This window comes from Parasteatoda tepidariorum, chromosome X2 (genome assembly GCF_043381705.1).
Source record: "Parasteatoda tepidariorum isolate YZ-2023 chromosome X2, CAS_Ptep_4.0, whole genome shotgun sequence".
NCBI classification, from domain to species: Eukaryota; Metazoa; Arthropoda; class Arachnida; order Araneae; family Theridiidae; genus Parasteatoda; species Parasteatoda tepidariorum.
Window position 1 is genome coordinate 48,170,731 of NC_092215.1, and position 27,764 is coordinate 48,198,494.

Genomic DNA, 27,764 nt, shown 5'->3' on the forward strand with positions numbered 1-27,764 from the left:
GTGTCCACTTAGCTTTAAGGTTACTAATTTTTATTTGTTTAAACAAAATTACTTTGTTACAATATAATATTCTAATACCAAAAAAAGTACTTGCGTGGCGTGAAAATATCTTTTGTGATCTAACTCTTTCAAAAGTACATAAAAATGATTGCCATCAGGGGTGTACATGTAGATTTATTAAATACACCTTGTGCGCCACCTAGGAACCAAATCTAGAACCCGACACTCGAAATTTTTGCTCTGTTACAATCGTACCCTGTTACAATTGACCCCACTCTCCCCTATTTATCATAATTTTATTTAGTAATAATCGAAAAAATTGGCAAAGTACTAAAGGTGAGATAAATCGGTCGTATAGTTTCTGAGAAATCTCATTTAAAAAAAGGTCGTATATTTAAAATTCGATTTCTCAGGGATTAATAAACTATAATTTCGGTCGAATTTTGTATTTTACCATTTAAAATTACGTACTTTAAAATAATGCAAAAAATTTTATACCTTACAATTTAAAATTTTTTAGATTGCAACTAAATAAAATAAATATTTACTAATATTCAATTTTGCATGAATTTATATTTGGACAAATGAATTTATAATTGTGCGCAAAATTTTTTTGCTTTGCTCAAAAAGTCTTCGAAATACGCAAATAATCAAATAACATTAAGGGGTTCAAACTTTGACCCCCTCCTGACCAAACTATGCCACGTTTTACTTTTTTTTTCAAATCAAAACTTTGGCGTTATACTTTATAAATCTGGGTCAATTTTTAAATGTAACAAAATTACATCAAATAATTGAACAGCATCCAAGATGTTAAATATAGAATCTTTCATTTTTTAAAATCAGTTTAAAGAGGGACATATATTGCACGCGCTCGTTCTTTTCGCAGGTTGACCAAAGTGGTCACCTATACGCTCACCGACTGTTGCCAGTGAGGCTTGACTTTGGTAACAGTGTCTAGTGATCAGCCCATTGTGGGGCTGAACTAAATTCAGAAACTCAAAAATAAAATAAAAACTAGACTATTGAACTCTAGAATAGCGGTTTTCAAAAATGGTAAATTTAAATTTCCAGTAATTAAAATAAAAAAACTTATAACTCATTAGTTTCATGAAATCAAATTTTAAGTATCCATTTTTCTCAAAGTGTCCAGTAATTTTTTTTTACTAGTTTTATTGCTTGTAAAATTGTAAGACATTATCGAAAAAAAGAACTAGTTTACTCTGAAATCTTTATTAAGAGCTTTCTTAATATTTCATTAAGCCCCCCTTCAAGACCGGCGTTAGGAGGAAGAACTTTAAAAGGCCTCCAAACTCAGAGTTTCTACGTACTGAAGAATACGTATACGTACTGATACGAGTGTACAGTATTAAAATAACGTCTGTGTGATCTTAGAGTCAGAAAGGCTCATTCTCTTTTTTAGTATGTTTAGCTATTGTTTGAGAATTCTTACGTCAATCATTACAGAATGCTAAATAAACAGAACACTTCAAAAATAGGTGAAATAGGGAAGCATAATTTGGTTGGTTTATATGTTTACATAGCTGCCAACTGCACTGGCTTTTCCAGTAGACTACTGGTATTTTCCAGTTTCTCCTGGTTTACTGGTTTAATCTACTGGTTTTTTCTGGTTTTTGTAAATTTTAGAAAATTCCCTAAAATTGGCTAAGTGTCCTAAAAAATCCCCATTGAAATCTAATTTTTGTACTGATTATTGCAACTCTTTTGAAATTAATTAAAAAAATCTTTAAACTTCCTTTGATGAATTAAATGCTTATTAATATTCGAAATCACGAATAAACATAACATTTCAAGTATGTTTAATGTCAATCATAACTGGAAAATATTGCAATTTTTCTATTTTGATGACTACAAAAATCCCTAAAATTCCCTATGTGTAAAATATTTATTACATTATGCAACAATTGTCCATGTTGTCCACGCCATGTTAAAATGTCCTATGTGTATAATAATTTTATATTAATAAATCTCATTTCAGGGAGACTCTGGTGGTCCATTACAAATCCAGGCTGATGAAGGATACTGGTTTCTTGCTGGTATAATATCATGGGGAATCGGCTGTGCTGAACCAAATATGCCAGGAGTATGTACCAGAATATCAAAATTTAAAGATTGGGTTATTCAACAAATTAGTTAATTAGCTGGCTGCTATTGAAATAAAAGTTTTATTCTGGGTGCCAAAAGTGTCTGAACTAGAAGAAGAATATAATAAAGACACTCTTCGCGTAAACTGTGATGTTTCTGAGATGCTTAAAATAAAATATTTATTAAAATATGTTGTACAGAAAGTTCATTGAAATAAAAGTTTAGTTCATATTTTGTTGAATCCAATCCAAATAAGTACTAACTCTTGTATAGACACCGGGATAGGTTGGATCTCCACATCTACGTCCCCAAGAAACAATTCCAATCACTTCCCATCGATTTTCAGTATTTAATGCCATTAAAGGTCCACCAGAATCACCCTAAAATTGGAAACAGATTGACGAAAATTAATTGCAAGAAAAATCAACCTTGCAGCAAGAGCATATACATTTTTAATCTTTTAGTTCAAAAAGGTTTCGACAGATGGCGATGCCAGTAAACTGTTCTTTCCATCATTTGTATAAATTACATTATTTTATTAAGTGTTCGACTAGTGGGGGGACATTTCTAAAATGTAATTTCAATTTTATTCATTTAAATGTTTTGAAATCAGCCGTATCCGCTGGAAAGTTTTTGAGCCAAACCGAGAACTCCAGTAGGGAAAATTTATATCCTGTCACATAAATTTGCTACAATTTTTTAAGCATTTTTTACAGTTAAATTTTGTCAAATTTGGGACAATGTAAATCACTCGAAATTGTTTCATGTAAGTTTTAAAAGTGAGTCATAGCTCAAAGCAATGGGGAGTCTCACTAAAATCTAAAGAATTGAAAATTTTGAAAGCTTGTACATTTAATATAAATGTAATCTTTAATATATTTAATATAACATTTATAATATATGTTAAGATTTTTAATTTGTATAATGATTTATTCTTTGGTTGTATTGATATTGCTCTTTAATGCCTGAAATGAAATTTGCCCATTTAAATAAAATCACACGAGACAGTATAAATTATGCCAAATTTCAATGCGAAGTCCTTATAAAATATTTTTAAAATTTACTTTTTATGATAAACTCGTGTGACAATGGAACATGTCAAACATTTTTTTTAATTATCTGAAAATTAATTTTTACTTTGAAAATTACAAATAATTTCTTACAAATAAAAATATCAAATGATACTTCAAAAATAAATTTGACTTGAAAAACATGGCCAGAATGGTTTAGTCAGGAAATTCTTGAAAGTTTGGAATCATTTTCATCATACATCCTAAAAAATTTAAAGCCTTTTTCTTATTTTAGTACTTTTAATTCTGAAAACGCAAAATTTGAGCGAAATCTGAATAGTATGGCTAATTCAGTTTTAAAAGTTAATTTTAATTGATCTCAAAAGCTATTCAGCTAATGTTTAAAATTTTGCGTTTGGTTATTTAAAATTACATAGCTTAAAATATAAAAACCATTAATAAATTAAAATTTAAAGATTCTTCGACCATTATTGAATTTTAAAAAGTGTTCTACTCATAAAATCAATTCAATTTACGAAGTCAAAAACGCATGATTTATAAGACGTAAATAAACAAACGTTTTGATACATAAGACGTAAATAAACACTTTGAAACATTAAATCAAATAGGAAAAGCGCACAAGGCAGCTGAAACCAAATTTGTTTTATATAAAATAGAAATAAGACATATATAAAATCTTTACAATTTAGAAAAGAGGAAAATATAAATGTGTGTTTGCAGAGCAGTACTTCATCAGGGGACTAAGAAGAAAATAATCATCTCAAACAAACAAATCTCTTCATATCTTAAAGCTAACTAATTGTTATGATATGAAAATAAATGCAATCCTAAACAAAAAAAAAACATATTTTTTTTATTTATTTAAAAAAGTTCTATAATTCATAATTGGTAAACTTGCTTTTACACATAATTATATCAGTAGGGATAATTGTGAAAAACGGGAATTTTTAGGGATAATTGTGAAAATCCAATTAAATTTCATATTTGAGAATTAAATTAGACACAACAGACTTAGAAAGGTTTTGGTCACAGATTTTCTTTATAATGCAGCAAAATAGTAACTCAGCATTGTGGTCTCAGAACAAATAACATCCAGTGCTTCCATTACGTAAATCAAAAATTCGATTGAATGTTCACAAACTAATTTTCTAAAATGATTCAGACAAAATACGAAACTGAAATGACCTTTCTTCAACTGAGCTATTTCTTGTCAAAACAAAATATCTGATTATTTTTAGACAGTTCTATCAAAAATATTCTTTTAGAAATAAAAGGAACATTTTGTAGTGATCTCAATTTCATGCACAGTACAAATATCATTAAAAATATTTCAAACAAATGTACTCTTGATTGATCCTAACTCTGATATATTTTGATAATTTTTTTAAACGAAATTTAATTTAAGCAATTTACTTTAAAATTTTAATCAAATAAAGTTAATATTTAAGGTGACAAGGGACTTTCAAATAAGCAAAAATTTCACAAACAAAAAAAAGAATAGATTTTTCTCTTTATATTTTTGAAATTTAGGCATTTAACTGAACATTTTNGATTAAATTTCATATTTGAGAATTAAATTAAACACAACAGACTTAGAAAGGTTTTGGTCACAGATTTTCTTTATAATGCAGCAAAATAGTAACTCAGCATTGTGGTCTCATAACAAATAACATCCAGTGCTTCCATTCAAATATTCGGTATCAAAATTTTACGTTACACTTCATGTCCTTCTAAGACTAATTTATGAAAACGTAAATCAAAAATTCGATTGAATGTTCACAAACTAATTTTCTAAAATGATTTAGGCAAAATACGAAACTGAAATGGCCTTTCTTCAACTGAGCTATTTCTTGTCAAAACAAAATATCTGATTATTTTTAGACAGTTCTATCAAAAATATTCTTTTAGAAATAAAAGGAACATTTTGTAGTGATCTCAATTTCATGCACAGTACAAATATCATTAAAAATATTTCAAACAAATGTACTCTTGATTGATCCTAACTCTGATATATTTTGATAATTTTTTTAAACGAAATTTAATTTAAGCAATTTACTTTAAAATTTTAATCAAATAAAGTTAATATTTAAGGTGACAAGGGACTTTCAAATAAGCAAAAATTTCACAAACAAAAAAAAGAATAGATTTTTCTCTTTATATTTTTGAAATTTAGGCATTTAACTGGACATTTTTTTAAAAAACTTTCTTGAATTTTAGCAAAATTGATTAAGTTATGGCCAGTTCTGTTTTGACCACACCCCTTTGACGCCCTGCAATGAAAAAGTAGTAAAAGTAATTTTTCTCAAAATGTCCTTTGACAAATTTACATTCTAATGACTGACAATTTGATGCTATATATTTATGAATATTATTAACATTTCGCTGGAACAGTTTTGTGAATTAAGTAAATGGTATTTTTATACATGATATTTAAAGCGGTATTTTGATTTTTTTTCCAAAAATGCTGGTTTCTTACTGCTTTTTTACTTTTATTTGTTTCAATAAAAATAATTTTATATATTACCTAAGATTTAATATTTTAAAAGTACGACATTTTAACAAAATTTCAGACTCTAGGAATAATTCTAAAAAAATTAGAAATTTTAAATTTCTTAAATTTTAAAATTTTTGTTTTGAAATTTCGTATGCAAGTTGCTTTTAGCAGTATAAATGTATACTGAGAATTTCAAACAGATCCCGTGATAACTTCTAAAGAATTTTTTTTGAAAGTCCTTTGTCGCCTTATGCATACAAATTTTTAGGAGCTAGTTGCCACAAATCAAATAACTTTCGTGGAAGTTCAAAATATTGATTGAGAAAAATAAGCTTGCGTATTGGTTGAATTCAGTGCATACTTGTTTCAGAAAAAATGTGAGTTCGAATTAATATTTTTTAATTCTCAAAAATAGTCAAATCAAAACATTGATCGAGAAAAAATTTGCGGATTAGTAGGATTCAAAAGGATATAATTTTAATTCTCAAAAACATAAGGTCTCAAAAATTAATTTTTGAAATCTTCAAAATTTTGTTGTGTAATTAAACGGAATAGATTTAATAATTATTTTTTAAAAAATGATCTGAAACATCCTTGCGAAATTTTTAACTAGAATAAAGAAAATCTGATTCTCATTTATTCCATTTGTTAGCAAACTGATTTGTAGTTAAAATTTTAATTTTATTTAAGAAATTGTTCGTTAGATTAATAATATTCAATTTATCAATAATTTTATTAAATATAATTTATATTTTAAAATTAAATTGCTTTCATCCGAATAAACTTTGTTTTCAAACGAGAGTATTAAAATTTCCTACAAGTATTCGTCTACTTGCCAACTCTTCGCTTTTCACGAAAGATTTTTTTTTATTTAACGTGGTGGACAAATTTATAGAATCAAGTTTTTTTTTTCTTCATTAAATAAATAAGATTGAAAATTATTTTGACTACCATTACGTTTGTATAATTTAAACATAGATAAAATTCAATTTCATTGGCATTAATAGGAAAACTTTTTTAATAGAGCTGGCAGGATGTGGATTCGTGATTTTTGACATTAAACAATCGTGAATTTTGTTTAAATTTCATTATTAAAGCTGTTTAGAAATTTAAAAAATGTACTAATTTAAAAACGTTTAAGTGTTAGAAAAACCATTAACAAAAAAAAATAATTTCAAATATAAAAGCAAAAAACAGAATTAGATGTTTCAAAGCTGGATTTTCCCATCACGATGTCTTAGTTTCAATTACATGCAGCTATGTGACTGCACCACATTTGTGCTGAATCATTAAAATCGTTAATCGTTTTTAAACTGCTTTAACTCAGTTTCGTTATTCATCGTTTGCAAGAAAAATTTAGTTCAGTTTTGGTTCTCTTAACAGCTGTGGCATTTCTACCTTCAAATTGATTTATTTTTAGTGCTAATTTTTCATAACTAAATTTTCTTTGCGAACGATAAATAACAAAACTGAGTTAAGCAGTTAAATGATTCGGCGCAGTGTGGTGTAGCCACATTACAGCAGAATTAAAAGATTTTTTCTATGGTGGGGGTTGATTTTGAAATCCCTTCCAGCTGCATCAATACATCGTTTTTATTCCGAACACTTTTCTTTATAAACACTAAGCAAAATACCGGACTTTGAGATAGCTGGATATATTACATGACTTTTTAGACATGTCTATGCATTTAGAACACTTGACTGTTTTAAAGAAATCTAAAATCGAGCAATTTAATACCACTATAATAAATTTATAGGATGCGTGAAAACCTCGTAAAAACTAATTTCTTTTAGAAAAAATATATATCAAGTGATTTAGAGAAATGGATGACATTACATAACAAATTTAGATTCACTAATTTATTCTTTAAAAAAAGAGCATTTAAAAAAATAGAATCAAATGTTATTTTCTTAAAATGGTTTTTTTAAACTGTCATTTCGAGCTGTGTCCATATTCTTAAACGCGTATTTTCCTGAATTAAAAGTTCTCTGACGATATTTAACCTTTCAATATAGTTTAATTTGAAATTAAAATTTCAAGTTACACTTAGAACCTTGTTAATGTTGCACGCATGTCCTCATTCTTTGACTACCTCTTTCCTTTTCCGCTAACATTCTTTGAAATAATTCACTGCTAGTGGCCTAACCCCTTCCTTCTCGCTCCCGTGAGGTTTCGCCCTCTATTTCTAGCTCCCGTGATGTTTCCGGGCTGGAGTGTTCAGTAGTAACGCGCCAATAAGAATAAAACTAATTAATTTCTTTTTCCCGGAAAACATTTTATTTTAATTTTGCACACCAGATGGCTGTACCAGGATATTTTAAGGTAATTGTAGGTAGTTTATTTTAAACTAGATGTCAGCACTAATCAAATACGTGTATTTGTGATATGTGATTTAAAAAAAAATAGGCACTTTCATGGCCGTTTTCTTGAGAATTAACCGATCGTTAAGGGGTTAAAGAAGACTTGAGAAAAAGTGCAATTTTGGGTGCCGTTATGGCATTTCAAGGATGTAAGGCTGACTAAAATACCCTTTTTCCTTGTCAATGCTGTAGAAGTGACCTGTAAAGGACTGAACACATCTAGCATTAATTACCTCATTTTCATTGTATTGCTTACAACAAAGTGCACTAGCTTTGAACAATTTTATCTTAGCTTAATTTTAAAGTGAAATTTTTAATATACTATTAATTCGATTTCCGCTTGAAACAAGTTAGTAACTTATCAGCAAATATAGTTATACAAATTATGTAGTTTAAAATCAATGTGCGATGATTTAAAGATTTTTTTAGGAAGCAAGTGGTACACTAGACACCTGAAAATAAATTTAATTGAACTGGCAATCTAATCTGAAAGGTTTGCCTTATTTCGCCCTACACAGTGTTTACTCCAAGAACGTCCGTTGTCCGGTTTCATATGCATCCAAATTAAAGCAATTTTATAGTCACTTTAAATGCTGTCAGGCAAAATGGTTCATGGTGTATCTTTTACCTTAAAAAATGGGCACTGCTATTGTATATCCGAATCTGAGTCATTTGGGCAACCCTTAAGTATTTGGTGGCTTAACAGGAAAAAAGCGACAATAAATAAAATACCTGACAAGCATCTTCTCCGTTTTCGGGTGAGCCAGCACACATAAAAGAGTCTGTTATACTTTCTAAAACATATGTTTTATCACATTTTTCATTAGACCACACAGGAACCGTTACTTGTCTTAAAATGTTACTTGCTGCACCACCTAAAGAAATAAAATATGACTCATGTTGTGTGACAGACGCACAAATAAAAAGTGGTCACGCGGAATAGCGTCAGAAATACAAAAGCCAGGGTATTAAGGTGAGGAGTAGACTAAACATTAATAACTTTTGATTTACTGATCATATTTTCAAGTACTGTGGTTCCATTTTAATGGTTCAAGGACCTGACCTCAAATATGCTAATTTAAGTTGCGTGCAGTCGATAATTTCAGTTACATAGGCGTAATGCAAATGAAAGCGAAAATAACAGGACCTTCTGCCACTCAAAATCCTTGTTCGGTAGTTCTTAACTCATTATCAGCATAAATTTACATTCACTTTAACTGCCTCCAGGTGAACTTGTTAATAACTATACGCAGCTACACTCCTCTTATATAACCCTGCATGGTGCTTTGTCACTGCTGTATTTCTGACACATCTGTTAACTTTTTATTTGGGCAGCTTTGGCTTTAAGTTGGAGCCTTTCCCTGATCTTTAAGCAAAATTTGTTCACAACACTCGACATCTCAGGTTTAAGAAAATGGACATAGCCTGTTCTCTTGAAAAGTAGTCTTTTAAAGAATGAATCCAAATAAATTTGTAAAGTAATGCCGTCCATTTGCATAAAATATTTCGTTACTTTAGTTCGTTTTTTAAGTTTATTTTATTTTAAATTAGCATTTTTTTTTTAATAAGAGATTTGCTCAGAGCTGTGCAAATTGACTGTTATGGGAGCCAAAACCCAGTACTGTTTAAAATCAACAAAAGGATTCTTCAATTTTCTATGATTTTTAACAAGTTGAATGCCACACTAATTTTACATGGCTTGCCCGTCTGGCCAAAATGATTTTCCTCAGTCTGTATGCATTAATTTCTGTAAACCATTTTAATAACGATAATATAAAAAATTAAAAGCATTAAAAGTTTACTCGAATTATGTGTTTCTAATAATCTTCACCGGGTGACCCCCCCCATGGAATTCAACGTGTTAAATTAATTTTTTTTATTCCCCTACCAATTAATTTTTTTGTATTCATTTTATAAATATTCATCCATTTCTGAAGTCACTTAAATTCTTATAATAATTTAAAGGTGATAATTAGAAAAAAAATAGGACTTAAAATGTATATGTATGAAATGCATGTAAATTAATATGGTGCACATTCTTAAGGTGTTAATGTTGCTCTTTATCGTATTTATGAAGCGTGTTCATGATTATAGTTTTTTCAGCAATAGATTGCAGAAACTTATTTCCTGCTGTTTTTAAATATCAAGCCTTTAATTTTTGATATTGTTCTGGAAACTCTTTAAAGAATTGCAGAATATTTTTAATTGTACTGTATTCCCATAGAAGGAACGAATTTCATATTAAAATGTACGTTTTGTCATATTGATTAAGAATAAAATTAGGGGATAGTAAACTGCAAAAATAAAACTTAACACTTAAAATAGTGGCAACCATTTTATATAAACGCGGTGTTCCTTTAAATGTTTCACTATACCAAGAAATATTTCTGGTGTAGTAAACAATACACCAAGTAGCTTGAAAGAACATATTTAAAGTATTTAGCTGCCACTATTTTTTATATTCAGCAGGAAATGAGTTTCTGCAATCTATTGCTGCAAAAACTATAATCATGAACACGCTTCATAAATACGATAAAGAGCAGCATTAACACCTCAAGAATGTGCTCCATATATTTGAGTAACATTGGAATTTAAAATTACAATAAGCCAATAAGATACAGATAAGAATCAGAACTTTTACGATGCAAAGTAAAAATCATTAATTTAGAATATACTCTATAATATACTCTAATTCTTAAAATAAAATTAGCTTGTAAATTAAACAAACGCTTACTAAATAAATAAGACTAATTTGAACTAGCCTTAACAGATCAGTCGTGAAGAAAAAATTATATATTATAAAATTATTTAAAATAGTTTACAGATATTTAAAAGTTAAAATATGATTATTCTCATTACACAATTATAAACATGCATACATATTTTAACAGATCCAACTTTTGTTTCTATAAATTTATAACATCATAGAAGACAAACTACGCCAACTCATTAACGATTATAAGCAGCAGCTGGCGATATCTTAAGTGCTCCCACATTGGAGTTTTTGAAAGTGAAAATAATTCTCGTATGGTGTGAAATCTCGTGAGTTTGATGTAAGCTTATTTTTTGCGGTAGCCTAAAAAATGTTCCTTCACACTATTTTTTTTGTGTTACTCAACATCATGTCCGGAGAGATGTTACACATTTTTTTTCTAAAGTTTACTCCGAGCATTCAAATAATTTGTAATTTTCTACAGAAATAAATTGGAACTTACCGAATGAAACCGTACCCCATCCGACCACCGTAGCATTGACATCAGAATAATTTCGGGATGATTCAGGTAAACATATGCTTCCAATAAATTTAGAGTATTCAACCTTTCTCTTCAGCTTTAATAAAGCAATATCATGTTGGAATGTTAAAGTAACAAATTGAGCATGTCGTTTTATTTCTGCTATTGGTATATCTCGTTGATGTTGATTTTTCTCGGAGAAATTATACTCGCCAAGCCGAACAGTCAGGTCTTTTACTTTTAGGCTGAAAGAGTAACAATTGTTATTTTTATTGCACACAAAAATTAATACTTTTACATCAACTACAAAGCTCGATTCCGTAACTATGCCCCATCCCGGAGAGAATTCTCCCCGGACTCGCAAGACATCAACTATTTACTCCAACTCTTATTAGATCTTTCATGAAGTACCTTATAAAAAATTTCTTTAAACCGTATAAAACAATTACTTGAAACATTCAAAATAAATTTAATGTATATATTGTTACTTAAACCTTAAGTAAAAAATGCTATTACTTGAAACCTTATAAAATACTATTACTTGGAAAAAAATAAGTACCTGAAGCCTTATAGAAAAATACCATTAGTTGAAACCTTATAACTGTAATTAAAATAATACTTTTGTACAAGGTGATTAGGGAAAGAATGCATTTTAGTAAGTTTGATTAGAAAGGTAACAGCGGGGAGGACAGAATAATTTAGGGCTTACAAGAGTAACAGTTAAATTATTGTATTTTTCTAGGATTTTTGTTTGATTTTTTTTGTGTGTAGTCAGAATGTGTACTACTTTTGGTTTAGTTTTTTATATTTCAGTGAAAGAAGTATTCTTGCAGGAACCTTATTAGATTTAGTTGCTTTTGGAGTTTATTATGCTGACGTTTGCTAGTGTTCTGATGTTGCACATTTGTTTTACACAATTGTACATTTGTTTAATGACCTCTTTAGATTGGTTTTGCAGGGGCTCTGTAAAAAAAGGGAGGGAACTAATCTGGATCATGTCTGTGGAACCAGTGAAACCATTGGAATCTGATTTTTTGTTCATATTCTAGTTTATGTTAATGTCAGTGCGTTTGCCAGTTTGGTGTTACATTTAGCTTAGGTAAAAATTGCATGATATCGGGAGTGTTGGTATTCCTGAGTCATTTTCATATTTATCACCGAATTCATTGCTCATATGAGCTTTATCCAGGCAATTCTTATTGCATTATTGAATGCAGTGACCAGATTTCTTTTATAATGCTATGTCTTTCATTGCAATTTTTTATGACTAATTGTGGATAAACCATCAGACCAAATTGTTGTAGTAGTGGTTAAGTTAGTTATTGTGGATTTGATGGCTTCTAAGATGGCTAGGAAGATTAAAAAATGGTGCTTTCATTTCTAAGTTCATATATTTTAATATTTTACCTGGTCAGATTTAATAGTCCCCACAGCCGCTACCGCATCTTTATCCATCTTCGAGCCACCTGTGAAAAGATTTATTTGGCCTGATTTGCTCCTGATGTTGAAATTCGCTAATGGTTTTACTCACTTAAATTGAAATAAACCGGATGTATTATGTTTAATTTTGGATCTCACCAGATCTTCGTGCTAAATTACATTGATACTGAAACTGATGGATGCATTTTTGTTCTTTTAGAGGTTAATTTTGATGGCTTCTTGATGGAGGACGAAATGAAGTGGTGGGATTGCTAAAATTACCTGTAGGGTAATAGGAGCTGTTCTACGAGCCAGTTATATTTAAAAAATTTCGTTGCATGCTGTCTAATTAGTCTTTTAAATATTGATTTTGGCTCTGGCACCAGATTTAAGTGCCTTCATCCTCTCCGTACAGGATTTGTAGCGGATTCTTATGTGCTTTGGCTGTATGCCTTAAGAACCTCCAGCAATTCTTTGGAGGGATAGGAATTGTGCGGATAGGAATTGCCTGGATATTAGCCTGGATTCTTTGGATATCAAGATTTTTTGTCCAGGTGAATAACTCGTCAATGTCATTTTTTTATATTGAATTTCTTCTTTCAGGTTGTGCTTCATTTGCTTTTTTTCCTCCTCGGTTGAAATTTGAAGATTATTTTATCGTTTTTGTTTACGTTCCTGAAATATGCTTTTCTACAGCTTTCTCCCATTTATGTTCAGATTTAGAAGAAATATGAAGGAGGATCTTGACAATACTCTGCATGAAAAGCATGTTTAAAACATTAAACTTGTTCAATTTGTAGCAAATACTTACCCTAAGACGCAGTGTGCTGCTGTGAGTATATACCAATCATTAATTATAACACCTCCACAAAAAAATCTGTTTCTTCTGAGTAGTGCCACCTATTAAGAGTAGACAAGTAATGAGTGGGGTATAAATAAACAAATCAAACAAAGAATTCAAAATCTTACCATCCAGGTCCACTCGTGGGGGAGGGATACTTTACCACCTACTATTCTTAGATTGGAATTTTTACCGCAACCTAAAAATACAATTTAAATAAAATTGTCACAGCTAATGAAATCAGCTTAATTTTAAAGGAAGTGAATATAATGTATATGTATTCGTATTTACACCATCCTAATATATTTGTTTTACCGTTATTGGTTTGCTTCAGTTACAGCAAAAAATCTAGGTGTACTTTATTTCACTAGGACACAACTTGTTAATAGCTCATAAAAAAATAACAGCTACAACAGTTATCTTGTTTTGTACAAATAGTAAATACGAATATTACAAATAAAGAAAGTTTTATAGCTCCAATTGAAGCAATTACTACCTTTTTTACTACCTTTTCGTGAAAAAAAGTAATTTATTAACACGATACAGATCCTCATCAGAAGAAAATCCTCATCAGGGTTACATTCCTAAGAGGACAATTTTACGGAATGTAAGCCTGATATTACACGTTCTACTATAAGTGCTCGTGTTGCGGTATAGCCATGCAAAATGTGACAAAATGTTAACATTTTAAACAGTTCTAGTAAATAATTGAAATAATGTAGTTGTTATAATTTTATGATGTCAATCACCATTTACTAGCTGAAAGTTCAGGATCAATCACTGATGCGAAGTGTTATTACTGGACATGACTTTTCGTTATTACGTGGGGTTCCGTTAAATTAAGAATTCGGCTTAATTACATTGAATCAAATACTTTTTTACATAAAGGGTGTCCGAAAGGTATGGAAATATTAAGAGAAAATCCTAAAATAGAGATGAAATAAATTTCAAACGATTCATTTCATGTCTCTAAATTCGACCCCATCCCAGCCTCCAATGTGGGTAGAGTTTACTATCATTAGATTGTCTTTTTAAAGTATACATTTGTTTTTATTTTATTTTTGATGTTCCATATTCATTGATCTCCATTTTAAACACTTGGTACTCCGTTTTAATTTTCAGATTACAGTCAAAATGCATAAACGTGTTTTTAATTTTATAGCCTTCATTAAACAGCAGATTCAATTTTGGGTTTACGACTTCTAATGTTCAACTCCTGAACCTAGTAATTTTGAACCTAATCCAGCAGACAAGGGAACTCCTGTATTAAGTATTGAGAGAAATTTGCCTTCGGGGAGGACTTTTTGATAAAACTAACCCGCATTTGTGTCACAGGGAGAGGAAAAAACCACGAAAGTCTCCCACGGTTAGCCTGACGGCAGGAGACTAACCTATGATCTGTCTACCATTGTGAATATTTTAAGTCAGCTCCACTGTCGGTGCAAGCCGGATGCGGAATTTATATCGACCAGCCATCGCTGGGATTCGAACCCGGTTCACCTCATTGGAAGGTGAATGCTCTATCCCCTGAGACATCACGGCTATGATAAACTTGTTCGTAAAGTTGAGGTACTTTTCTGAAATATTCAAATCAGTAACAAAAATGGAAGTTTTTTTTTTTAAATATTTCAAATCTGTTCCCTGTCTCATCATAAGGAATGATAGGGGTAGAGATTTAATGCTTCTTGAAAATATTTTCCGCAAATATTTTTACATTTTTGATCAGATCTATATATTTGGTCAGTTTTATATTTTTGTACACCCTGTAGGTATAGGGTAAAATTAGGAGGTTTTGCTATTGGCCAGTTGTAGCAATTTTAACTGTGATAACTTACAAACGTGGCCACTTTTTCAAAAATTTAAAGTTTTAAATGATTAAATAAGCTTGATGCAAGGCATTTCTTTTGAAGCAATTCTCGAAATAGGTTCGAAGCTCATTTCGTAAAGAAACATTTTAAGAAACAAGTCTGAAATAAAGCAATTTTTAGAATATAACGCATACATAATTATTCCATCACTTAAAAAAAATGTAGACAGAAGGAATTTTCGACGAAAAAAAGTGGCGATAGTCATTGTGACCGATAGCCATTTTTTTAATCATCACTTTATATTTTTACAACCTTATGCAACTGAAACAAAGTTCTATCAAGCTAATTGTTTTCCCTCGATTGTTTCTAAAATATATCACTTTCCTGATAAAACAAGCATTTCGAACGTTTTTCGTCACGTAATAGCACGATAGCTTCACTTCGAAGGCTAAATTCTATTGAACTATTTCTGACCAATCGCAAAGCAAATACTCTTTTAATGGCGGTGGTGGCGGTTTGTACCATATAACCAAGATCTCCCTGATTCTTACATGCAATGTAAGAATCAGGGAGATCCTGGATAATTTTATGTAAATAATACGCTGATTCAACAATGGTATACTAATTTTAATTAAGAGATGCAAATATTTCAAATTACCTATTTGCATTTATAAAGTAATTTCGGCACTGAAATACAATACTTCATCCGTAGTCTACCAATTCATATTTGCCATTTATTACTGATAAAAATAAATAGCCAATATTTGATTAATTATCAATTTTTAGAAGGTGATTGCAAATATATTATCACATTACAGTTCTTGATACAGACTAAAGTTTTCTGTACTGGTCAGATGTATGTGTTTTTGTATGGATAAAGTATTTTGAAATTGCAAAAAAAAAAGATTGGAAATTACAAATTATCTGAGGCGAATGCAAAAAGTACTTTAATATTTTAAAATTTTAAAATATATAATCATAAGAGTTTAAAATGTTTAGGAAGGAGAATTTTAAAAACGAAAACTCATTGTACCCGAAATCATTTAAAATAAATTTTATAAATCAAACTTTTTTTTAAAAAATTTAATACTTTGAGCTATTCAAAGAGTTTAGGTAATAGTTTCGATGATTACAGACAAAAATCTATGATAAGATCGGAGCTAAGCAAAAGTCACAGAAATTATCCATATTCCATAGTTGAGAAAACTCGTATGAATTTTTTAATAGGCGGAGGAAAAATAGAGCGCACGTGACCTACATAGGTAGGTGCATTATTACGTCGAAATAGAGATGCACAATGACGACAGTATGGGAAGCATCCCTGAGGATGATCCGGAGACATGCCATCGCAATTGTGATCCTCTGCAGAGGGCATGGCTCTCCTACTTTGGTATTCCGACAACGTCCTCGAAGTCTAGCACCTTACGGTTGAACAGTTTAACGAGAACCGATAACGCGCACCCTCAGTCCCTACGTAGGCTGATCAAAGTGGTCACCCACCTGCTTACTGACAGCAGTCAGTGATGCTAGACTTTTACCGGGAACAGTGTCTTTACGATCAGTTCACTGCGGGACACGTGACCTACAGATCAAATAGATAAGCAACAGGTTACTTCGATAGTGACCTATTGTTAGAGTTGAATTAGGAAACCGTTCGAATAACGATTGAAGCGAGTTTGAGTTGCAATTAGTCACTATACCGCTAATTTTGTGTTTTCTGATTTAAAATTTAAACTCTCACCTTCCTGGGGCTGCTTCAATTCTTCTACTGTCGTGACAGGTGTATCTTTGGTTTCTATAACTGGGTTATCAGGACAACAGATTCCAACGAATGGTCCACGCATCAAGCACAAGTATTGTAAAAATAGACTGAAGTTACTGAGTGCATCACTTAAAAGACATTCGGTAATACGCTTACAATGTCCATCTTCTCCCGATGGAGTTTTGCAAGATGTTAAATTGCCGCTTCTGAAGAAGACATCAACAAGACGGGAGGACTTAATTTTTTCAGAATCTTCTACACTGTTAGCATGAAGCAATTCTCCACTTCCTTCCTGTAGTTCAATTATGTTCTCATTTACGAAAAGGCCAGAATCAAGAGCTGGTTCTTGAGAAGTTTCCGGAGTCAAGGAAATTTCCTCACTCTTTTCTTCCTGTATATCTTCATCACAGTCTAATTCTTCTGAAATGCTTTCAGATTTTGTATTCGGGATTATGTCAATCGTATGACCAGTTTTGAATTCTTCGCTCTCTTTTATATTGGAAAAGTGTCTATATTTAGGTGACGATATCACTTTGACTTGAAATCCATCTACGCCCATTTTTAAGTCATAAGGATCAGTATCGTCTTTAATAGAGCGATGTGAACGATTAGCATCGTACTCTGTCTGTAACGGGCTAAAATTCCACTTGTTTACTAAATAAGACTTCCTTTTTGTATGTCGTTTAGATCTCCTAGATACTCTCTGTGAATAAGTTGGTTGTTTTATTTCTGGTAGACTTTCAGATGGCAGATATTTATTTGTAAGCATATCCGAACTTTCCTGTCCTTTCTCTTCCAATTCATACTTGCTATTAGAACCTAAATAAAATAGACAAATTATTTTTAGAAGAATTTTTATTAAAACACAATCACTATATAAGAGTTTACCAAACGTGAAGCATCCGATAGCTCCTCCTTTCACGAGGATAAATTAGGGTAAAAAAGAATGCATGGCGGATAACTTAAGTAATTCTCATTAAAGGTTTTAAAATGCAACGTGCTAAATTGAATGCTTGTAGAACAAAACTTGTAGAAGTACGAATTAAGCCAAAATGTGAGCGTATACCTTTATTGTCGTTGTTTACGGCGAAGAGCACGGACTATTAATGTGTTCAGAAGCTTTATTAGGTGGTTTTCTGTACTGATGCGTTCTCAGTCTTGGTATAAATTCAGTCTTAATGTCTACACAAACTAAGTTTGGTTATTCTCATCGTATTAAGCCAAAATGTGAGCGCATTCTTTTAGTGTCGTTTTAAACGGCGAAGAAAACTGACTATTAATATTTTCAGAAGCTTTATTGCGTGGTTCTTTACTGATGCGTTCTCAGTCTTTGTACAAAATCAGACTGTCTGCACAAATTAAGGTTAGGTTATTCTCATTGAGTCTTACTAAGTTAACATCCAAACAAAAGTTAATCAGGGTTTTCATTTTTACCTAAATATATTTTTTTTATTTTGCTCATTGTACATTTATAATAATACGTTCAGGGAATCTTATTTTTTATTTGTTCCAAACTCAGAAACTTAATCAGTCTTTAAAATTTTATATGAAACAAAAATATTGCTAAAGATACTTGCTAATTTTTAAAAAAAATATTGAATTAAATGTTTTAGATATTTTTATTTATAAATAAATATATCACTAAAACTATTTATAAAAATGAAGCAATCTATGGAACATATTTAGATGTTCTAATAAATAATTTGTAATAAGAAATTATTCAAAAGAATAGTTGAAATTTTCGTGAGATTTCTATATGGAATTGAAATGTTTGAGTTTCTTGACTTATAAAGTAAATCGATTCCACAATAAAGAATATAAAAATATTAAAACGAGAAGCTTCAAGTTTGTTTTTTTCTTCCTACCTATTTGAAATGATCTGAAATTTAAAGTTTTTTTTTCATGTACATTTTGTTCAACAATTTTCGAATTAAATTGAAAAGTTAGTTTATTGACTTCGAAAAAATATTAAGCTATACCAAAGAATACTAGGATATTTAAAACGAAGCCTTCATTAGAAATTATTACGATTTCGGAATTGCTAATGGTACAGAAAGGACAGCAATTTATTCACGATATATAAAGGGAAATTAAAATAAATTACAATCGCAAATTTCAGATCTACGTTTAAAAAGAACTGTCGGTATTAAAAAGTAATTGCAAATAGTTTAAGTTAAATATAAGTCGGCGCTTTAAAAGTAATTTTTATACTCCTGCCGCAAAGACTAAAAGTTCATCGACTTTGCGATTTAAAATTAGCTTATAGTAAACTTTCATTTTTTGACATAAAAAGAATTTATGGTTTTTAAGAATAAATAGTTACAACTTCTGTAATAATTGAAGGTTGAAAATGTTTGATAGAAGAATAGGAAATAAATGTATGCCCAGCAGTTAAAGAATATACTCAAAATGAAGATGACCGATCAGCTGCTACTCTAAAATCATACGTCACAAGAAAAAAGTCTATACTATCACTTGAGACTGCTTGAGAATGCAAGAAGCATCTTTAATAATTTTTCCCTTAAATCAAAATATAAACAAGAATTTTTAACCATTTACATTATAAACAAGAGCCATATTTAAATCAGAGAAAGTCTTTATTTACAAAATTTTATTATATCTTTAAACTATTACATGCATTAAATTATCCTTATTGAAAATTTTTAAATTTTGTTCAGTTCACGGTTAAAAAATATTGCATTATTTAAATATCTTACGAAAAGACACTTCTAAATTCAGAATTTTTTTTTCGAGCCCACCACACCTGCTTTCCTGATTTTTATCAAAGTTTATTTTTATCAGTTCTCTAAAGTTAAATTGCCTGAAAGAAATCATCTACTTATCATAAGAAAAATCTACAATATTGAAATTTCGGGAATATTTTATTAAGTTCTTTAAACTGATACACAAATTAATATTTTTATTCTAAATTTTTTGATTTTCCTTTGCTGATAACCTCATTTTTTCCTCTGATTTTTATCAATAAAGTTATTTTATCCCTAAGCAACAGCAGAGATTATTTTTTGAACTTAGCGAAATTTAACATATTTAATTTGGTTTTCAAATAAAAAGAATGAGGAATTCTTTGTGTTGAATTTTTAATTGAAATTTTCAGATTTTAAATTGCATTTTTTTTCCCGCTTAATATCACGTTAATCCCGATAATTTCATTTATTTAAAATAGATTTATTCTTCCTTTTCAGCTTATTAGTTCTGTAAATTTATTATTTTTCTATTTTCACTTACGAAGCTTCTAATATTCAGTTAATATATTTAGGTTTCACAACTGAGAAAAATTAAACTAATGGAATTTCTGTTGTTCATCTTTCGCATTTTTACCAATGAGTAAAAACATACCATCAACGGTGATTTAAAAAAAAATAATTTTTTATTAGCATTAAACATACCAACACTTAGTAAATACCAATTACTACCATAGCCGGTCAAATTAACGGACTTTTCTTCTTGACTGAATGTATGAAATATGGATGTTAGGAAGGAAATAAACTAAAAAAACTTCATTGTATTTGAACAAAATTGTATATTATCAATTTTTATGTCTTGCAAACACAAAGAATAGGAATTTTTAATTCAGTGCTCAACGCATATTTCACATATACAGGGTATTTCAATTGTATATTTTCCGTTAACATATTTCTTTCACTTATTATTATTTCGATAATTCTTATAATTATTCTCATAATATATAAGAATTACAATTATTGTTGTAATTAAGATTATTTCTTCTAAGAACTTGGGCTGTCCTGATTGTTTAGACCTTGGCGTTAGACATTTTCTGGGTAAAAACTAACAGTTTGAAATGAAGTAAAGCTATCAAAATAAAATATACGCTACTTACCAAAACATTTAGTTTTTGTCACTTTTTCTTACACAAAAATGCCAATCTAAAATTTTAGGTACTTCTTCGAAATTTGAATTCACAGTTATTCTGATTGAACTACGCAAGTCTTTGAAGAAATGTGCAACTAATCGAATGCAATACGTTGAACACGCATTACATCGTAATTTCTCATCCGATAACCTTATAAAGCAATAAATTGTTCTCCCAGTCAAATGACCGGTTGTGGTTGAAATAGCTATACGACAAGTATAATTTGAAACAAAATACAAAAAAAAAAAGAATATTTAATGTAAATAATTGTTAGAAAAAGTCATGAAGTCAAATGTGCAAAAACCTTAAGATTATAAGCGCATTTTCGATGCTAAAGTTCTTAAGCGGTCATAGTATGTTTAGTGTTAAAAAAGTATGCCGAGTATCTTATTTCTATTATTTCATTTTTATAAAGCACATCTCTAGAGTGAATCGATTTGTAAAAATGTTTGACTTTGTACATAAAAGTAAATTATGAAGCAAAATCTTCTTTTCTATTGAATAAAAAGGTATGATTTTATTTATCTTCATTTGCTACAAGTTACTGTGAGATCAAGTCGTATCTTAAAAACTATTTTGCATATATTCTCTCTTAAATAAAATAGTCATTTTATAAATTAAATGGCAGTTGGAACAATGCATAAATATTTTTCAAAATTTTCTATTTCACAAATTTTAGTATATAATTCACTCACCAGATAGAGTCGCAAACACTGGCTGATAAGAGAACATCGGAAATTTTAACTATTGTGAATAAAAACTAATCTTTTCAGTCATTCTGTATCCGTTCAAAGCATGTTAAGTAGCACCTCGTTTATATTAACATGGCATGAATGCATTTTATTTTATAGCCGTCGTTGAACCTAACCAACTTCTTGGGTTAACGTCTATTAATGTTAAACTCCGTAGCCTAGTAATCTTAAACCCAATCCTGAAAACAAGGAAACTGCTGGATCTAGTTTTGAGAAATTTGCCTTAATGGAGGACTTCTTGATGGAACTAACCTGCATTTGCGTTACAGGGAGAAGAAAACCACGCAGGGTTAACCTGACGGTAAGAGGACTAACCCATGCTCTATCTACCACTGAGAATATTTTACGTCAGCACTATGTTCGTTGCAAAACGGATGCGGAATGCGTATCAAGCAACCGCCACTGGGATTCGAACCTGGTTCATCTCACTGGAAGGAGAGCGCTCTATCCCCTAAACAATAACGGCTCAAAAATGCACTTTATAGCAGTTCAGCTATGCATTTTGTTAAAAAAAAAAGTTTATTTTACAGCCGTTCAGCGCAATCGCTGATTGAAACTGAAAGTTAACGTTTTTATTTATATTGATTTAGGAAAAAAAAAAAAAAACCTTTTGCTCTAGATTGCAACAGTAGCAGCATATAATTTGTAATTCATGCATTTTAGTGTATAATTCATTCACCAGGTGGAGTCACGAACACTAACTGAAAGGAAAACATGTTTTGAAACAAAATTTCACTTTGTTCCTATATACTAGAAGGTGAGGATGGTGGTGGGGGAATCTCAGCCATAACACCAAGGGTCATAGAACTGTAGACGAAGAATGATGCAACAAAGCTATTTCTGGATGAACACTTAATATCTGCCAAGAGTGACAACCATATTTCTATTTTTAATTGAAATATTTTATGTATCATATTTTTAATTTTTACTTTTAGTAATATGGCACTTTTTTTAAAGTTCATTTGTTTGGAATAAAAAAATTACTTATCTTTAGTTCGTAGTCTATTAATCGAATGATTAGTTACAGATTAACACTGATTCGAGTTAAGTTTAAATACCCTGGATCGAATAAGAACCTAAGTCGCATATTGAATACCAACCATCTGAGAAGAATCATTCGAAATTATAACTGTCTTCAATCTGCATTTAGTATAGTTTTAAAATTAAAATCACGTCCATGTCGCTGGAGGCTCGTCTCTTTTACTACGAAAGTAGAATCAATTCCATAACGTCTTAAAGAGGTTAACGTGTAAAAATGTGATCAGCGTATGTGACCTTTATGATATGATCAAAATGCAACACTAAAAGGTGTCCTTTCAAAACTTGAAAATTTAATAACTTCGCTATGTTTTGTTCTGGATGGATTCTTAAGACGTATTTATATTCACTTTCTCTGATATGATTCTTCGGTTAAACACCTTAAACAACTCATATCACCTTTTTTCATAAACATTGTGCTGAAATGAGTTTTCTGGTGCGCACTTCTCATTTGAGCGATTCTGAAACTCCTCAACGCAAAACACTTTCTGAAAAATTAAGAACTTTCGAAAACATTCTAGGTCTTTGTGGAAAAACTAATTTCTTAGGCTAATGATAAAAGAAATTGCTCAAAATACAGTTAGTTTTTAAACTCAATGGGTGAAANGGAAAAAAAAAAAAAAGGAAAAACGGACCACTCAGTTAAACTTTTTATCTAATGATCGGATCGTGATCTAGGATTCAATCTTAATGGTTTGAAAGGTTGACATCAAATATGCTAAATAATTAGTTCAGACGATATTTTAAGTTATGAAACCAGAGAAAAAAAAAAGTATTTTCTCTGAAAAAACGCATTGTTTTTTCAACGGATTCAAATTTCTGACAACCAAATTATTTTATAGCCGTCGTTTAATAGCAGACCCAATTTTTGGGTTTACGACTACTTATGTTCAACTCAGTAGCCTTGTAATTTTGAACTCAATCCAGAACACAAGAACTCGCGGATCAAGTATTGGGAGAAATTTGCCTTCGTGGATAACTTTTTGATGGAACTAACCGGCAATTGAGTTACATGGAGAAGAAAACCATGAAAATCTCCACAGATAGCCTGGCCGTTAGGGGGCTCTTACCCATGAGCCGTCTAACACTGAGGATATTTTACGTCGGCACTGTGGTCCCGGATGCGGATTTAGTATCGATCAACCATCGCTGGGATTTGAAACAGGTTCACCTCATTGGAAATCAAACGCTTTTTCTCCTGAATCATCACGCCTCTCCCAAAATATACAGAGTACCCTCAATTTTAATTTATTACAGTCTTTAAATAGCCGATCAAACTTTGGGTTTATGATTACTAATGTTCAACACGGTAGCCTTGTAATTTTGAGCCCAATCCAGAAGACAAGGATCTCCTGGATCAAGTATTGGGATAAATATGCCTTCGTGGAGGACATTTTAATGGAACTAACCCGCATTTGTGTTTCATGGAGAGGAGGACCACGAGAACCACCCACGGTTAGCCAGACAGCAAGGGGATTCTAATCCATGACCCGTCTAGAGTGATCTGGTTTTTTTTTGTACAACAAATAAGCTTAATAATGAATCCTGATTTTTACGTACTAAATATGCAACCTTCGAAAACTTAACCATGGTCGGTGAGCTTAGGCATACCTCTGCCTTAGATACATAGCTACATCACCTACGATTTATGACGACGATTTTTATAAAATAAGACAGCTCAAAAAACGTGTAAAAAAATGTATTAGGACATAGTTCAGAGCACGTATATATAAAAGGCGATATAGCTCAGAACGTGTATTTAAGAAAATGGATAGAGCTCTGAATGCATATTTAAGAAATTAGTATTTGATTTCACTTTTCAAATTTCCCCAATGAAAATTATTCTTTTGTTTTCTTTTGAGAAATCATAATGGATCCAAATGAATTCGTAATGTGATGCAGCCTTTTCGTCTAAATCACTTCGCAAATTTCTGCAAAATTAGCTTTTTCGGAAAGATATTAAAAATAAACAGCCGTTTCTATAAGATTTTCATGGTTCTTATATATTAAATTTACGTTTTGCGAATTTGTATAATCGTTTAGAGTAACACAGACGATGCCTGAAAAGTTACTAATGTAATATACCTCGAAGTTCACATTGATTAGTGTTTGAAAAAGTAAGGAAAAGGAACACATGTCTTATACACACTAGATTGGTCGTAAGCAAGTTCCAATTTCTTTAATGGCATCCTTTTAAAAAACTGACATTTGATATAAAACACAATCCGAAAGAATCGGACCAAAAAGTTTGAAAAGCTTTTTTCAAAAAAAGAAATTTTCCGCTCTTTAAGATACAAGCGAATAGTTGCAGAAACATAAATCTGGACTTATTTTGTACTTTCAGATTTGCTTTCAGATAAAACTTTTGTAGTTCAAACGCCTTTGTCAAATGAATATATCAAAAGCTGAAAGTTTTTTTTCCCTAATCAATTCCGAAAAATTTTAATTTTTTTTCTTACAATTGGTAACTATCGTAAACTGGTTAAAATAAGGAACTTTAAATAACTTTTTAAGATAAGAGACTTAAAGTGTAAAATTTGAAGAAAAAAATTACAAAAGTTGCTTTGTTTCAAATAATTCAATCATGAATACAAATCAAAACTATAAACTCTGATAAAAAATAGAGAATTTAATACTCAGTAAATTTAATGCTTAAGTTTTAGAATAAAAGATCTAGATTCAGAGTCAAAGATCTAGATTATGAAAGAGTAAAAATTATTCTATATTCCTCACTATATTCTTTATACATTTTATGTTCATCATGTGACAATAGTTTAAGGAATTTTCACTTAAGATTTTCGGAAAAAAAAAACTTTAAAAAAGAAACTGAAAGCAACTAATGGAGAATGTGCCTTATTTTATAAANTATTCCTCACTATATTCTTTATACATTTTATGTTCATCATGTGACAATAGTTTAAGGAATTTTCACTTAAGATTTTCGTAAAAAAAAAAAAAAACTTTAAAAAAAAAAAACTTAAAGCAACTAATGGAGAATGTGCTTTACAAGTAATTTAAAAATTTTAATTTTACCACTTCTTATATTTCTAAATCTAATTTTTCCAAACCAAAGCTTTGGGTAATTTTAAATTTTGCTATGCAACTTTCATATTGATGGGCATAAAGATAAATACAGTGCTACAAACCTCAAATATCATTCATTTTTAATGAACACTGAATAAAATAATTTTTTTTTAAAATAACGAAGCAACTGAAATAAGTTATATTTTCTCATAGCAAAAGTGAAAAAAAAACGCAGTTACTTTAACACAACAAACTATTTTTCAAAATATGGATATCACAAGTATAAAAACCACCTATTATTTTTTTTTTCTTTCAAGATATTAAGTTTTCAAAATCATTATTTTTTTTTCGTTAAAAAATTGAGAAAAATGTCAAACTGAAAGTGTCTCTTCTATTATTGTATATCAGTTCTTAAAGATATTTAAATATTTGAAATTATTTTTTTCTGCATTAAATCTAAAAGCAAAGTAGATCGCCATAATTTTAAAAATTATAGTTATATTATTTATATGAAGCAAATTGAAGCGGTTGCTTCAGTAGATAGAATGGTAAGTAAGAGAAGTTTTAAGTCTTTGGTGTTCTCAACGCTTAATTTCATCAGCAATAAATTGCAAGTCTCCTTTCCTGCCTTTTCCTTTGAAAGCCCTTTTCCAAAATAAGAAAAGTTTAAAAAAAATAGGCAAACTTTTTCTGCAAAATTTCAAGTTTAATTGTTTTGAAAAACAAACTATTTACTTCTAACGCTAATTGATTCAATTCATAACTTATTCGAAAAACAAATTTCTGAGGGCAAAATTCGAAAGTCCAACCAGCAATCAGAACCAATCTAAATAAATTTGTTTCACAATATTTTTTTTTTCTTTTTCTAATTTAACTTCATATTCGTAACCCATAAGGATATATAGTTTGTCATAACGCTTAGACCAACTTTTTCCCAGATTCAAATCCAGGTCATAGCCAGCAATCATCAATAACTTTATAAAATTATGTTATTTTGAGACATGTTAACAGTCAATTGTAATGTACCTGTTTATATGTTAACATTGTCACTGATTGTGAACAATTGAAAAAATTATACTTAGTTTATTTGCTGTTAGAAATCTTCACTTGAGGTATTCTCAGAAATTAAGACTGTAAAATTAAGTCCTATTAAACAAAAATAAATCCTGATAAAAATGTTAAATATTCCTACAACTAAGAATTAATGAAACTTAACAGTTTTATGAAATGCCACGCTCAAAAAATATCATTTCCATAAAAAAAAATTGAGTTTTATTTTTTTCACAATTCTAGTTAACAAAGTTTGAATACAGATTGTTGAAGACTAATTAAAGTTATATCGTAAAATCTTACCTAATGATCCAGCCATATGTTCCAATAGAAAAATCAATAATAAAATCAAAAGTGTAATTTGAAGAGTCATTATTTAAAAGCAAACTTTTCTCAAAAAGCTTCGTAATAATTTCTAATTACAAATTTTTCCCGTACTATAAACTTTATTTACTCGTATTAAATTACTACAACATTTGAATTAAATTACAAGTTTTAAAATCATAAAACAACATATTAGTAATAACTCCTCGCTTTTACACGTTATGTCTTGAAATAATAAAAATATTCTCGACTCTTGGTTGTTATGGTCGCACTCAAGCTACATTAACTATCTATTTACACGATGCTTTACATCAGGCACGTGACATCCCAGGAAGAGCTGAGCTGAGTTGTGGATGATGTAGAGGGTCTGAGTAGGATGAAGAACAGGATTCTTGGGTACTTGAGTTGGATGAGGAAGATGAAGTTTGCTCTTCGCTTTTTTCCTCTGTGCTGCAAGAGAAAGTTCGTTTGAAGGTGATGAGTTGATGATGAAGGAGATGTTGTTGCTGTTGTTGTTGTTGTTACTTTACGTCGCACTAGAGCTGCACAATGGGCTATTGGCGACGATCTCGGAAACATCCCGGAGGATGATCCGAAGACATGCCATCACAATTTTGATCCTCTGCGGA

The 27,764-nt window shown here is 30.3% G+C and overlaps 2 protein-coding genes across 3 annotated transcripts in view; one reads left to right on the plus strand and one right to left on the minus strand.

Annotated features, from left to right (window-relative positions):
- LOC107449498 (serine proteinase stubble) overlaps nucleotides 1-2,296 on the plus strand; it is a gene marked incomplete in the record, with an annotated part of 52,929 nt that extends 50,633 nt beyond the window's left edge. Inside the window, 1 exon segment of the mRNA XM_021147723.3 lies at nucleotides 2,000-2,296. Coding sequence (XP_021003382.2) covers nucleotides 2,000-2,158 — 159 coding nt within the window.
- LOC107449515 (proclotting enzyme) lies at nucleotides 2,260-27,579 on the minus strand. Of its 2 annotated transcripts, XM_016065057.3 has the most exons (7): nucleotides 27,115-27,579; nucleotides 17,035-17,874; nucleotides 13,614-13,684; nucleotides 13,456-13,544; nucleotides 11,208-11,470; nucleotides 8,725-8,867; nucleotides 2,260-2,486 (listed from the first exon to the last, which is right to left on the minus strand). In XM_016065057.3, the coding sequence occupies exons 1-7, from the start codon at nucleotides 27,182-27,184 to the stop codon at nucleotides 2,328-2,330; spliced, it is 1,635 nt and encodes a 544-aa protein (XP_015920543.2). In that variant the 5' UTR covers nucleotides 27,185-27,579; the 3' UTR covers nucleotides 2,260-2,327. The 2 variants fall into 2 exon arrangements, with proteins under 2 accessions (XP_015920543.2, XP_015920544.2); XM_016065058.3 differs by lacking the exon at nucleotides 8,725-8,867 and having other exon boundaries at nucleotides 27,115-27,486.
- Nucleotides 27,580-27,764: the final 185 nt, after the last annotated feature.